We start from the raw sequence: 14,038 nt of genomic DNA, 5'->3' as shown, positions 1-14,038 counted from the left end.
ATCTTTTAGAGTATTATCAAGGCTGTTCGAGAACCTCGGGCCAGTGATAACGATAAACCTATCTTCAAAATATATCATTATTGTATCACATTAGTATTAGGCCATATTATCAAGTATTATCAGTAGGACCTACTAGTATTATCATCATCCACATCATATTCATCATTATTTCATATCATCATTATCATCATCATCATCATCATCACCATCATCGCCACAATCACCATCATCACCATCATCACCATCATCATCATCATCATCATCATAACAAAATAATAGGCCCGATTGATAATTTTGTTGTCCACGAAGTATCAAGCAGTTGACGACTGGAAGGAGAGATACGGTTGGATCATCGTGTTACGTGACAATGCCGTCGTGAACTTATGCGGCCCAACGTGACCCCTTTCTTATGACTCAATAAATGCAGGGCGAGTTGTAGTCGCACTCGAATGAAAAAAAAATAGTATAGATTTGCCGAATATAGTCTAATTCTTATACTGAGTTCGCACCCCAAAGTCCAATTTGTTTCTATCCATTCTGGATTGAGACTCCAGTAACTATTACCAGGAAATTCACATATCATGTACCACGATTCCATATTTTGTTAATTTCAACTTACAAAAAGAATGTAAAAAATCATGGAGAGATAGGATTTTCTCGAATCTTGAATTATTCCAGGTCTGAACTTTGCGTTTATGATTCCCGTCGTCTGAGTACTATGGTAGCCCAAATCTGTAATACGATAAAATACTGAGCGGATAGCTGAAGCTAGTGCGTGATTGCTAGGTTGTCGGGAAGCCGGGAACACTTGTCTGAGCACGTGAGAAAACGTAAGTATTTATCTGCATTCCTTTTAAATCATAAGCTTCTGATGTTGCCTATACATTTTTATAAGCAACAAAAATTGGACCGTAAAGTGGCTCACAGGACAGATTTATACGTCGATGTAGAGTCTATAAGGAGGATCACAACACGTGATGGCAGATCATGTTGGGAAGTCGTGCACCACCATGCATGCGCTGACCGTGTGTCATCGGGGACACGCTGGGTTGGTTGGAGGCGAGTGGCTGACATGCTTGCGTTCTGCAGCAGCAGCGCAGCACGTCAGCGCAGCAGTCTACGCTAGCCACGTCTACCAAACCAGAGGAAATGGGTTCTGAAAAATTGAAGTCAGACTCAACAAGCATGCATGAATTTAATTATGTAGTCACACACAAGTCAATAGGTCAATTAAAAAAATACTAATGTTAGTATTTAAGTATCATGCTTTATTACGGAAACACTGCTTATTTGTTGTTGTGCACATTCTTAGAAAACAAATGAACAACTTCAGAATATTAGAATAAATCTTAGTCTAGATTTAGAACACCTAGCTAATTAATGTCCTAACGTAAACGGTCTAACGTTACAATCCCCTACCTAGATCAGTTAGACTAGACTCTAGATAACAAATAGTAGTAAAACTACTACAGATCTAGGTCAGTTTGATCAATTGATTAAAAAAATTTACTGGATAGACATTGGAGGGGGGGGGGGGGGGGGGGGTTCAAAACCTCTGCTCCTCAACACACATAAACTGATAAAGCAACAAATTCAATTCTACTATTCTATGTTGAGACCGGAAGACTACAGGACCAGTCCTTCTGTGTTTGACCGAAAGATCAGTCTGTATCTGGTCGTCAGGGGACATGTTCCACGGAGACTGTGTCTGGCTTCACGGAATGCCCTTCTGACTGTCTATAGAGGAGAGCTGATAAAGTAAAAAAAATAAAAGAAGACTCCGGACAGATGGATTTTTCTGTCTACTTCTCACTCTACTATGTACTAATCTGTCAGATGTGATGATGTGATGTGATATGTGATGTGATGTTTGGAATTGTCAACACTTGACCCGTTCCATTCACATTTCTCTGAGAAAATTCCACCCCCCCCCCCCAAACAATTAAGATTGTGACAGTGCATCACAAAACCAACAAAAAGTCGCACCCCTTGATTTTGCGTGAGAACTCCAAAAAGGTGAAACGGGGTCAACCAAGTCAATGTTGAGTTTGTTATATTTTCTGATAAAGCTATTCTTCTTCTTCTACATGGCCTCATTACATGAATGGGAAAGTGGATTTTCAGCAGTTTTTCTACAACCCCTTTTTGTAGAGTAGTGTGATCAGGTACAGCGGGATGTCTTATAGAGATCCTGTTTCATTTCTTGAAAATCCTTTACACACCCTTCACTTTTAAACTTTTGAAAGGATAGTGCTACTGCCTTGAAAGTCGGCATTAATCAAGGACAGAATGTGTTAATAGAGCATGGCTAATTTTAGCTTAATCTGATTATCCCTTCATTGTTGTAGCTACAGTGGCTAACATCCTGTTTTTTGTCCCATTCATTGCACAGCCAGCATGGTTTGGTAAGATTAAGTGCTCGAATAGACCCTGCACTTCAGAGCCTCTTTTCTCAGTTCACACTTTCCAGAGTGTGTGCTTTCTTTCCAATATTTAGACAGGTTATTACAGGAGAGTCTTCTTCATTTTAAAAGCTTAGAGTCTGCTCTTTCAGAATTTGCCCTTAACTAAAAATCCATGTCTGGGGACTTTTAGTTGGTTTTGTGATGCATGGTCATAATTCTTTTTGCCTGTCCACAAAGAATTGACAGGTTGGTCATTAGCCAGTGCGAAAGCAGTCAAGCGGTACATTTCCCCGTTCCACAGTAATCTGCATCGGTGCATGTGCCATCGAACAAAGGAAAATATCGATCGGATACGTGCGATTATGAATAGAGCGTGCACTCATGGGCTTGGGGGGGGGGGTGTCAGCGAGAGTCAAAATTTAGTGAGTTCAGCCTTTGATTGCTACATACGTCTTCATACAAGTTTCACAGCGAAACAAGCACATTACTATATAATGTTGAAAACAAGTAAATTAGACAAAAATACACACAGTTTTGCCACAGAAAAGAACAGATAAGATACTGATAGAAAATACTCTAATCTTTCGATGAAAGTCAGTTGTTTTTGTCAGCATAACACAAATAAACGTGAATTTGGGCCAAGAATGCAGACACTCTCGTCTTCAAGGATCAGGTTCAGATTCTTAAAATCATTACTGTTCACCAGTTAGCATGTCTGCTTGATGGAATGCTTTCTTCACTATTGGCACACTAATGTCTGGAAACCAACTGCCAGGGAACAAAGATAACCTCATCCCTGTCAGTCCCAACTCAGGTCCCAACTGCACCACTATGTGGTCTTCCTGTTGGACTGAGGCACATTGTTATGCCTGTGTGGGCTGACTAGCTTGCAAGTTGGTAAAAATTGAAGAAATTAGCTAAGGTGAAAGATCATGGCAAATAACCGTACATACGTGTAAGTGTGTTGACACATACATTGTAAATGGTCAAACAAATTTGCCATTGTTACTTTCTTATATTCCAGTCATCAATGTATTACTATGAAACATCTAGCTATTCTTGGGGCATTCTTCAGTCTCGATGTCTGTGACTTTATCAGGGTAAATTGATGGCAGGTCCCCCTTGATTTTCTTATCTAAAGGACAAGTTCACCTTCATAAACATAAGGATTGAGAAAATGCAACAATATTAGTAGAACACATCAGTGAAAGTTTGAGGAAAATTGGACAATCGATGCAAAAGTTATGAATTTTTTAAATTTTTGTGTTGGAACCGCTGGATGAGGAGACTACTACAGCTTGTGAGTCATATGCGTACAACAGTATAAAGAAAATATAAAAGAAAATTCAACATATTTTCACTTTTTTCGCATAATAAAAGAGCAATTGACTTGCCTCTTTCTAAAGGCAGGGGGAATAATATTACCCATAACATTTATCGGTAACGAGTCAGGGGAATGTGTACTTTTTTCAAAAGATGGAATTTTGTGAAATTCTCTTTATATTTTCCTTACATTGTTGTACGCATGTGACATCTAAGTTATTCATACACTGCAGTAGTCTTCTCATCCAGCGGGTACTGCACAAAAACTTCAAAAATTCATAACTTTTGAACGGATTGTCTGATTTTCCTCAAACTTTCAATGATGTGTTCTACTAATATTGCTACATTCTCTCAATCCTTATGTTTATGAAGGTGAACTTGTCCTTTAATGATGTTTGCAAATTTGTGTCAAAATACTTCAGTACATGTATGAAGTGTTTAAGGAAATATTATGTGTGATAGACACATTGCATTGAGCACTGATAATTTTGTGTTCATGTGCTTCATGCTTTGTAGGATCTTGGAGAGTTTATCTGGATGAGTTTCTTGGAAGACATCGCAGGATTCTCGAAAGGCCGGCTCAAGCAGGTGGACACGCGTGTGAGGAGAGCAGATGGCAGCCGTGTGGTAGAGATGCGCGATGAGTCTGGAACTTTCGCAGTCGTGACCAAGCCAGAGCAAGAGAAAAACGACGACGGCAAGATGGAATACGGATTCGTACCCGACTACGACCCAGATATGCAGGTTGTGCAAGTTAGACCATATCTCTTCATGTGTAAGTAAAGAGAGCTGAGAAGTGATGCTTTTGTAACATTTTCATCCAGGTGTATCATTTGCAAACAAATCATCATAGATGATGTACACCCAAAGCTGCTAGTGCTATGTCTCCCCGATTCTGCCTGAGTCTTCATGGGAACTTAAATGTCTATCCATGCCTGACCAGAGGATACGCAAAAACATGAATGGCAAATGTGTTGCTTGAAGATGTGGCCAATGGTAGTGAAATGGAAAATGTTGACCAGTGAATTAAGTATAATAATAATAATCAGTACCGGTAAACAATTTGTGTTAATGTGTACACCAGTAAGTATATATGTGACCGTGCACCACAAAACGAACAAGAAGTCGCACCCCTTGATTTTACGTGAGGACTCAAAAAAGTGAAAGGGGTCAACCAAGTCAATATTAAGTTTTTCATATTTTCTGAAAGAGGTACCCTTCTTCATTATTCTTAACTTTTTGATCATAAAATGAATGGGAAAGGGCATTTTCAGCTGTTTTTCTACAACCCTTTTTTTGTAGAGTAGTGGGATCAGGTATGTCTTAGAGGCTCCTTTTCAATTCTTAATAATCCTTTGCACACTCTTCACTTTCAAGTCTGATAACTTTTGAAGGGATTATGCTACTGCTTTGAAAGTTGGCATTAATCATGGACAAAATGTGTTAATAGAGCATGCTCAATTTCAACTTAATCTGATAATCCCTTCATTGTAGTTGCTCTATTGGTTTACGTCCTGCTTTTTGTCCCATTCATCGCACAACTAGCACGGTTTGGTAGTGATTAAGCGCTTGAATAGACAGATAGACCCTGTGCTTTAGAGCCTTTTTTCTCGGTTCACACTTTTCCAGAGTGTGTGCTTTCTTTCCAATATTTAGATAGGTTAGGAGAGTCCATTTCAATTGAGCTATACATCATTGTAAAGCTCAGAGTCTGCTCTTTCAGAATCTGCCCTTAACTAAAAATCCATGTCTGGCGACTTTTTGTTGTTTTTGTGATGCAGGGTTACATATGTCAAGTGGCAGGTTTTTTGACTGATGTATGATAGACAGCATGTTTTATTCTCACAATATCTTGTTCATGATACTCGAGAAGGGGATACTTTCCTTGAGTACGTCATTTACTATGTCAATTTCATAATTCCTATCTCAACTGATTTTATTTCCAGCATCTTGTGACCCAGCATACAACCTCGAAATTCTGAAGCAGCACGGCATAACGCATATCCTGAATGTGGCGAGCCTTAACAACGTGTTCCCAGACCACTTCACCTACAAGAACCTCCCTATCTGGGACTTACCAGAAGTCAAAATCACAAAGTGAGATTTGTTTGTTTGTTTTTGTTTGTTAGTTTGTGTTTAGGGGGTTGGTCTAATTTTATCAGAACAAGTCAGGGATTGCCTGAAGATCAAAATCTGAAGTTAATTATTATTACCATTTTTTGTTTACAAGCTCTGTGATCTCTTAAAGAGAACCTGCTTATGGGATGACCAAATCATGAAGGAAGTGTGTTCATGAAGTTAGGACCTCAGCCCCCCCCCCCCAATTTTTCATTTCAGATCTGTGCAGTCTTCTCAACTCTGCAAGAGGCCTCTAAAGAAAATGAGAGTATGTCTTTCCTGACAAGAAAATGTAAAAGTCTCCCTTATTTGCAAACTATTTTTGTCTCTCAAGATGCATGTAGCACACTTGGAAGTATCTCCCTGGTCACTCCTTGGAACTGCCCTGATTTTGAATTTGATGTGGAAATATCAATTTTATACAATAAGATTATTTTGGGGGAAGAGAAAAGTTGTGATTTACTTCCACTTTGTGAAACTTCTATCTTAGTATGAAAAATATCCAACATACTTTGTACATCATTGATGACATTTATGAAAAGTCTGAAAATGCTGACAAATGTGAAATGTGCCCTTGAGTCATACACACCTTAAATAATGATATTGAAAATAATTATGGGAAGAGCCCTTGAAGAGAAAAATGCCTGTTATTACAGTTTTGATGATGTGCCTTTGTGTATAGCTTGTAACAAACGTTGTGATCACATAAATATTCTGTATGTTTGTACAGAAATGTGTTTCTTCTAAGAGATATCAGTATCTTTTTCATGCTAGTTAGATATGAAACGGGGTGACATGAAGGAGAAAAAAATTAAATTTTTACATTATTTTAGAATTTTATGCCTATTTAAGTTTAGTTCATACTAGTCATGCTCATCTGTCTTCTCTCATTAGGTTCTTCAAATATGCCTTCGAGTTTATCAACAAGGCACGCAGTGAAGGCGGCTGCGTCCTCGTCCACTGCAACGCCGGCGTCTCCCGCTCGACGACGATCGTGGTGGCGTACATCCTCGCTGACGAGCACGTGCGCATGAGCAAGACCCTGGAGGAGATTCGGGAGCGGCGTCCCTTCGTGCGGCCCAACGACGGTTTCATGAAACAGCTGGAGGACTACGAGGCCTCCATTCTGGCCGAGGAGGCGGCGTCATAACGGCGGCGCGTCTGTCGGGGGTGGCGTGACTCTCGACAGGAAATGCGTGCGCCTGTCGCTTCCCTAGCGGCGGTCAGCGCAGAGATATCGGTTCCTTCCTTCCTTATGTGAGCACCTTTGCACTTTGTGGAGAGAAAGGGGGCCATAATGATTTGATTGCTTTCCTTCTCTCTGCATATTGTGGATTTAATTTTGTAAAAAGAGCTTTAATACCATAGGTGGCTCTGAACGTAATGTTTAATGGAAGAAGTATGTGGTAGCAAAAGAGTAATATATATTTGAAACAATTTACATCTACTTCCAGCTGGTTCCATCCAAGCAATGCATGTGATATTATTTTACTATTACATTTTCATGTTCTTGCCATTGACAGCAGTGTGGATAATTTTTTTTTTCAAGTGCTCTGTGATTACCTACATGACACCACGATGAGATGATAATGAACTATTTATGACTGCAAAGAAAGATCACTGCTCTTGAGATTAATCCGTTCAGTTGTCATGGGGGTAACACACAAATATAGAAATAGATTGCTGAGTTACATGTCAGCAATTCATTGGTGTTAGAAAATCTGTACCTGGTAGGTTATTAGAGGCTACTGTCAGGCATTGACAATTTTTTTTTTTTTTTTTTACATCAGACTATGACAAGGCTATCCTCAATTTATCTCTTGTGTGGCACAACAGACGATAGTTGTATTCTTCCAAGAAAAGGATAACAGGAGCAATGAGAACTGAAACAAGTTAGCAAAATATTAGTTCTACAGGGAAAATTTTACTTGATGTTTAAGCTGACTCATTATTAGAGGAAACTCATTAAGAATCAGCAAGAGAAGATTCATCGAAGTCGGACATAGAATGAGAAGTTAGCGTTACACTTACAATGCTAACTGCTGTGTGATGGAGTGTGTACTTGAAAAGCTGATAGTCAACAAAATTGTCCTCAACACATGCATTATGTGCCAATATAGTACCTGCCGTGTTTGTTATCTTGAAAGGTCATACCAGAGACCTGTGCAAATGCGACCCCCAAATGTTGATGTTTGAGAATAGAAATCACGATGGCAAGGTGAGGCGAAAGGATCTTAAGATGCAAGGTGGAAAGCAAATAAATGAAACAAACAAAAAAAGGAAACAGATTCAACGGTTGTTGCAAAGGAAGCAGTTGTCAGAGTAAAATGCAGAAGCAGTTATGTTTCTGCCCATGGATTGGACTGTGGCATGTGATTTACATGATCAGTTCAGGCATTGTACTTTCCCTGTTTAACAGCCAAGCTGCTTTGGAGATTTTTTTTTTCTTGCTTTTGATTCAAATCTTACCCCCTGATTTCTTGGAAATACAAGCAGAATTTAAAGTGGCCTCTACTTATAAGAGTTTGGCCCTTAGCCCTAACACAGTGTGTGACACAAGACCAGAGAGCCTATTCTTAGTTGAAGTGATGAAAAATACCAACCTAAGAAATATATCCTCAATTGGTCTGGTTTGCAAGTTCCTGCACACCCTTGTGTGTCGCAGCAGTGACATGCTTTGAAAGCTGATAGTCTAGCAGACAATCTGTGGGAGGTTGCAAAAGTGTGCAGACTTTAACAGGTGATGGTAGGATCGGTGACACAAAGTTCTCGCTCCTGCGGCAATTTGCTCCAGTCTACTTTCTCCAAGGACTTTAGGGTTAAATAGGGGTAAGGGCTGTGATAGGGTTTTTGGTTTATTGTGATGTGGGGATTGCAATTAGGGTTAGGGTTATGTTTGTGGGTATTATTTATGTTTGGTGTAGCATGCACCAAGCCGTGCAGATATTTCATGGGAGCAATTGTCGCAGGAGCAAATGTCATGGAACCAGTAAGATCACAGGTTGGGTCTTTGGCTTGCTCACCATTCTCAAGTTGCAGTAGCCACTGAACCCTTTTTGTGCCAGGGACTTTGGACAGTGTGTATAATGCTATGGGGATTTGTGTACCAACCGGCACTCGAGGAGTTAAAGAGGAATGCTGTGTTTGTTTCCTCTTGCCGTTTTATGTTTCATTTGTTTTTGATGCAATAAGAAACTCATCTTAGACTAGATGTTTAGTCTCTGCCAGATCATAATCATGTAATTCTACCTCCAAAAACAGAATACCTTTCAAGATGGTGATATGTGCTGATCATGTAATTGTGTAGATACATTGTAGCGTGTTGTGATTTTGTGCGACCTTTGTGTAGATGTTGTGTGTGTCTAGTGAATATGCAGCGCAACACATTTATTGCGATGCTTGATTTCTTGGTTGGTTTTGTTTTTGTTTTTTTCACCGTACTGGTAATGCTGAACAGTATTTGTGAAGAGTGAAGACTTTCGCCTTTGGCTGTTCTGGCAATGATGCTGCATAGCTGCTGCACATATGAGATTTGTTGCAAATATTCCCGGAATGTGTCATATTTTATCCACATCCACTCCACTTGGAGTTTGTTTGTTTTGTTTTGTTTTTTAAAGTGCGTGCTATGCACATTGAATGACCGTGAGGGTGAAAATGCATGCAGTCAAGCCACAATACTTCTATTGCAGTTCGTACATAGAATGAAGAAATCAGGGTTTTACCTGTTACTAGTTCAATGGAAAAAAACAAAACAAAACACAAGCACAGAACAAAATCCAAGGAGAAACCAGGGGATATGTGCTTTGGCTGCAAAATTATTGGAAAAGTGTTGGCTTTAAAAGAAATTGGCAGCATGCATTCTTGTGTACGTGAAGATATGGTGTGTCCTAGCCAGAGAAGATGAAGTAGATGTGATTGATTTATATAAAGGCATGCTTAGTACACATAGTTTTATAGCGGTAGATTCTTGGTGAGTTTACTGCTAAGTGGATGAGTGAGCAGCATATTCTGAAAAAAAAAAAAAAAAAAAATTATTGCAGGTTGACAGGTCATATCTGGCAGGGCATGTCTGTGTGATGCATATGGGCTTGTTCAGGCCTAGCCCCTTTTGTAGTAGCTTGCAGTGATGAATTCTTTATTCGGATGTAGCATTTTTTCTTGTCTGTCATGTTGTTTGACAAGAAGTTTGATCAGATAATGCAAGTTCCATATATTCCCATATTATCAGGAGAGTTACAATGCAAACCTCTGCCAGTGAAATGAAATGATATAAAGATAGATATATACTTCCCATGAATGTTTGTGTATAAATGTATCTTATTCTCTACACACTGCTCATTACTCTCACCCTACATCTACATTGGCATCAGTTAAATAGTTCTTTTCTTTTTCATGTTTCATGTCCCATACAACCTTTGTACTTTTCAGTTGGATGGCACAGTGTAGGCCTAACAATAGTAAACTGTAAGAGTGGAAATTTTCATGCATTTCATGCGACCACAGACTCGAGCAAAAATAAAAGCACACAAATATCTTTTAGTGCTATATGTAAAACTATTAAGATGTCTTTGATTCCATGGAATTCAAAACACACAAATTCATCTTATCTGCCTCAGCACAAAAAATTACTCGTGCGAAAATAACTGCTTTTACAGTACATGAAAGAGCATCTCTAGTGTTGCAAAAGCATTGCTTGCTCTTTTATTTGGCTGTGCCACTGGTTTGTAATAGGCCAGAAAGAGAGAAGAGACTATATCAAGTAGTTGTTTCTGTATACATTGTCATTTGTGTAGTGATTATTTTGTTGTTGTTTACAAACAGAAGAATGGCAGAGGAATGCAGTGCTGTAGTATTGGAAAGCTCTACTGGTAAAAGTGTCCTATCAGTTCCTGCCTACACTCTCTGATTCCATCTATAGTCAGCAAAAAGATTGTTTTACTATCCTCCAGTTGCATAAAGACAAAGTAAGATGTGCAAGATCAATAGTTTCCTGTTCCTTATCCATGCTTCAATTGATGAGGAACAACATAAAGCATGTAAAAGCATGTGATTTGCAAACTACAATTGATATCATTATCAGGACAGAATTTTTTTTTTTTCACTTTTGGGTATTTGGCGGGTATTAGTACTTTCTCCAGGCGAATGAGGAGATGTCTGTCAGTAGTTTACATTCAAACAAGAAGCAAAAAAAAAAAGCGTGCAATGTTGACTTTTTGTTGCCAGTGTTTACGGTGTTGGTGAGATGTTGGTCATGAGATGTAGCTGTGTATTTAGACGGCTTGGTCTGTTTCTTGGTCAGTAAGATCCGCGCGGAAATGGGTGTGATGTGCTTATTTATTTTTGTCTAAATTGCATCTTGATTTATATATTGGCTGTGCACTGAATGCTGCACTTTTTTTTTTGATTGACCTCGAAGGTTGTCAAATTTGCTGTGTGTTCAGGGTTTGGTGTGATAGGATGGTGCATGTCCCATGGAAGATGGACAACACGGGAGTAAGATATACAGCTTTCTGTTTGAAGTGATTGTTGTAAATTATTTATGAAATGCCTGCAAGATGTAGATGCAATATCTAAATCCTATGTCGTTTACGATATCTACCTATGTCAGTATCACTCCCTTCATGATATACCCCATTACATTGTATGCAAACAGCTTGGCCTAGGACACTCCTGAATCACTTTGACCTATGCCCCTCTCAGTCTGTTCATACGCCGAGAATCACTGCTCGCCAAGACCACACACGAAGTGGCCAAGAGGGGCATAGATGTCTTGGTGACCTTTTTTCTTTTTTCTTTTTCTGCACACAACATTTGAACATGTAAACTGTATGCACAGCCCTTATCACATAGCACTTATGGAGCGCTCTAATCAGTGACTGTTTATACAGAGTTGAGGGCGCTTCAGGAGCGCTCCTGAGCCCAGGCTCAAGAGGGGCGTGACTTGTAGGGTGCTTAAAGTTTTGACTGTCTGTTCATACAGAGCTGAAAGGGATTCAGGAGCACTCTTGGAGCGATCTAAATTTCCTGTATAGATGGGGTGCAAATTTTAGAGGGCAAAGTCATGCAGCCTAAGTGATATTTAAAGCAGGATGGGCTTACCCCACCACTTGTACCCAAGTAGAGCTTCTTAAACTTCTCTGAATTGCAATGTGATTTCCATCTGCCACCAGAGAAGTGCAGTTTGTGCAAGATTTGGAATGGATTGAGATATTGGAATTAGCTGAAAAGATGCAGTCATGGCAATACTTTAGTTTGTTTGGAGTTGTCTGCGGTTTTGGGGGAGTACAGGGTCATTGAGATTTGAATCAGGCCTGCTTCAATCATAGTGTGATAAATGTTATTGTTATTACCTCAAACCAAGCTTGAGCAAAGGAGATGAAATGTAAATGAAAACATCTCTCGTTTTTATCATTCTACATCATGCAAAGTTAAAGAAGAGAGGAGTGGGTGTATTCTAGCAAATGATAATTAAGATATTATTTCAATTCACTAGAAACAGAATGATGTTTCACATGAGAAGCAGTAAATGGAACCAGTTCAATATGAGATGGTACTGACTTATCTCAATCAATGCAGTTTTTTCTGAGTTATTTAAAGGCTCAAGTGAGCTATTGCGATCGCCCTTCGTCCGGCGTCCGTCGTGCGTCGTGCGTCGTCCGTCGTCCGTCGTCCGTCGTCCGTCGTCCGTCGTGCGTCGTGCGTAAACTTTTTACATTTTCATCTTCTTCTTGAAAACCCCAAGACCGATTTTCATCAAACTTGGCAGGTAGCATCCCTAGGGGGTTAGGAACTCAATTTGTTAAAATGGGCACCATGCCCCACCCAGGGGGCCCCCAGGGGGGCCCAAACCCCCCAAAATTAAGGAATCTGTAAAAATCTTCTTCTCTAGAACCAGAAGTGATAGAGCTAAGTTAATACTATGAGTTAGTACATTGATGACTGTAGTTTCAAGTTTGTTCATGGCAGAATCAGGGGTGCCCCCCTTGGGACCCAGGGGAGGGGGGTGGGGAAGGGTTCTAATGGGGCCTAAATTGTACATTTTCATCTTCTTCTTGAGAACCCCATGACCCATTTTCACCAAACTTGGCAGGTAGCATCCCTAGGGGGTTAGGAACTCAATTTGTTAAAATGGGCACCATGCCCCACCTAGGGGGCCCCCAGGGGGCCCAAACCCCCCAAAATTAAGGAATCCACAAAAATCTTCTTCTCTAGAACCAGAAGTGATAGAGCTAAGTTAATACTATGAGTTAGTACATTGATGACTGTAGTTTCAAGTTTGTTCATGGCAGAATCAGGGGTGCCCCCCTTGGGACCCAGGGGAGGGGGTGAGGAGGGGTCCTAATGGGGCCTAAATTGTACATTTTTATCTTCTTCTTGAAAACCCCATGACCCATTTTCACCAAACTTGGCAGGTAGCATCCCTAGGGGGTTAGGATCTCAATTTGTTAAAATGGGCACCATGCCCAACCCAGGGGGCCCCCAGGGGTCCCAAACCCCCCAAATGAAGGAATCTTTATAAATCTCTAGAATCAGAAGTTATAGAGCTGAGATAATATCATGAGTGAGTACATTAATGACTGTAGTTTCAAGTTTGTATAACTTGGAATTTTTGTTGTATACTCTATTCATTGCCTAAAACATTATACGATAAATGGGAATTTTGAAATGGGTGCTAGCATGGCAGCTTTTCCCTGCTATTCGTGCAGTGCATTGTTTGCAGTGTGTTGTGATGAACTACTTACTTTACTGAGGTAAATGGCTTTCATCTGCTAATTGTGATTATCTTTTTAATAAGAGTTTGGCTCAGATATTTATTTTTGCTTTGTGTTACTTTTTTTTTCTTTGTATTTGTTTCTACATCTGCTTTACATGTAGTTTGCCTGTAAAATATTGTGTGTAGCAATGTTCACAGGATTACTCAGCGTAAACTAAGCCTTTTTGCTGCGTAACAATGCCCCTATGCCATAGCTTTACAGTCATATGCTCTCATACAATGCACAGGACTCACATTCCATATATAGTCTCTTCTCAAGACTTTCATGCTGTATTGCATTATCAATGCTCCAAAATTTTATTAAAATCTACTGGTATGTGGTATTTGTGACTGGCATTTGTGTAGCAGGGAGTGGGACTGGACCACACTGGCATCATATGTATCTTAACCCCAAGGTGTCTCATCAACAAAGATCCTT

General features: G+C 39.8%; 1 protein-coding gene across 1 annotated transcript; it reads left to right on the top strand.

The window, feature by feature from the left end:
- Positions 1-4,191: 4,191 nt before the first annotated feature.
- Positions 4,192-7,074, top strand: LOC139723946 (dual specificity protein phosphatase 19-like). The gene is made up of 3 exons (XM_071635146.1): positions 4,192-4,503; positions 5,675-5,825; positions 6,741-7,074. The coding sequence occupies exons 1-3, from the start codon at positions 4,266-4,268 to the stop codon at positions 6,994-6,996; spliced, it is 645 nt and encodes a 214-aa protein (XP_071491247.1). The 5' UTR covers positions 4,192-4,265; the 3' UTR covers positions 6,997-7,074.
- Positions 7,075-14,038: the final 6,964 nt, after the last annotated feature.

This window comes from Diadema antillarum, unplaced genomic scaffold (assembly GCF_040938485.1).
Source record: "Diadema antillarum isolate AM-2024a unplaced genomic scaffold, OU_Dant_1.0 scf00000203, whole genome shotgun sequence".
Lineage (NCBI taxonomy): Eukaryota > Metazoa > Echinodermata > Echinoidea > Diadematoida > Diadematidae > Diadema > Diadema antillarum.
This window is presented reverse-complemented; position numbering and strand designations above follow the sequence as displayed.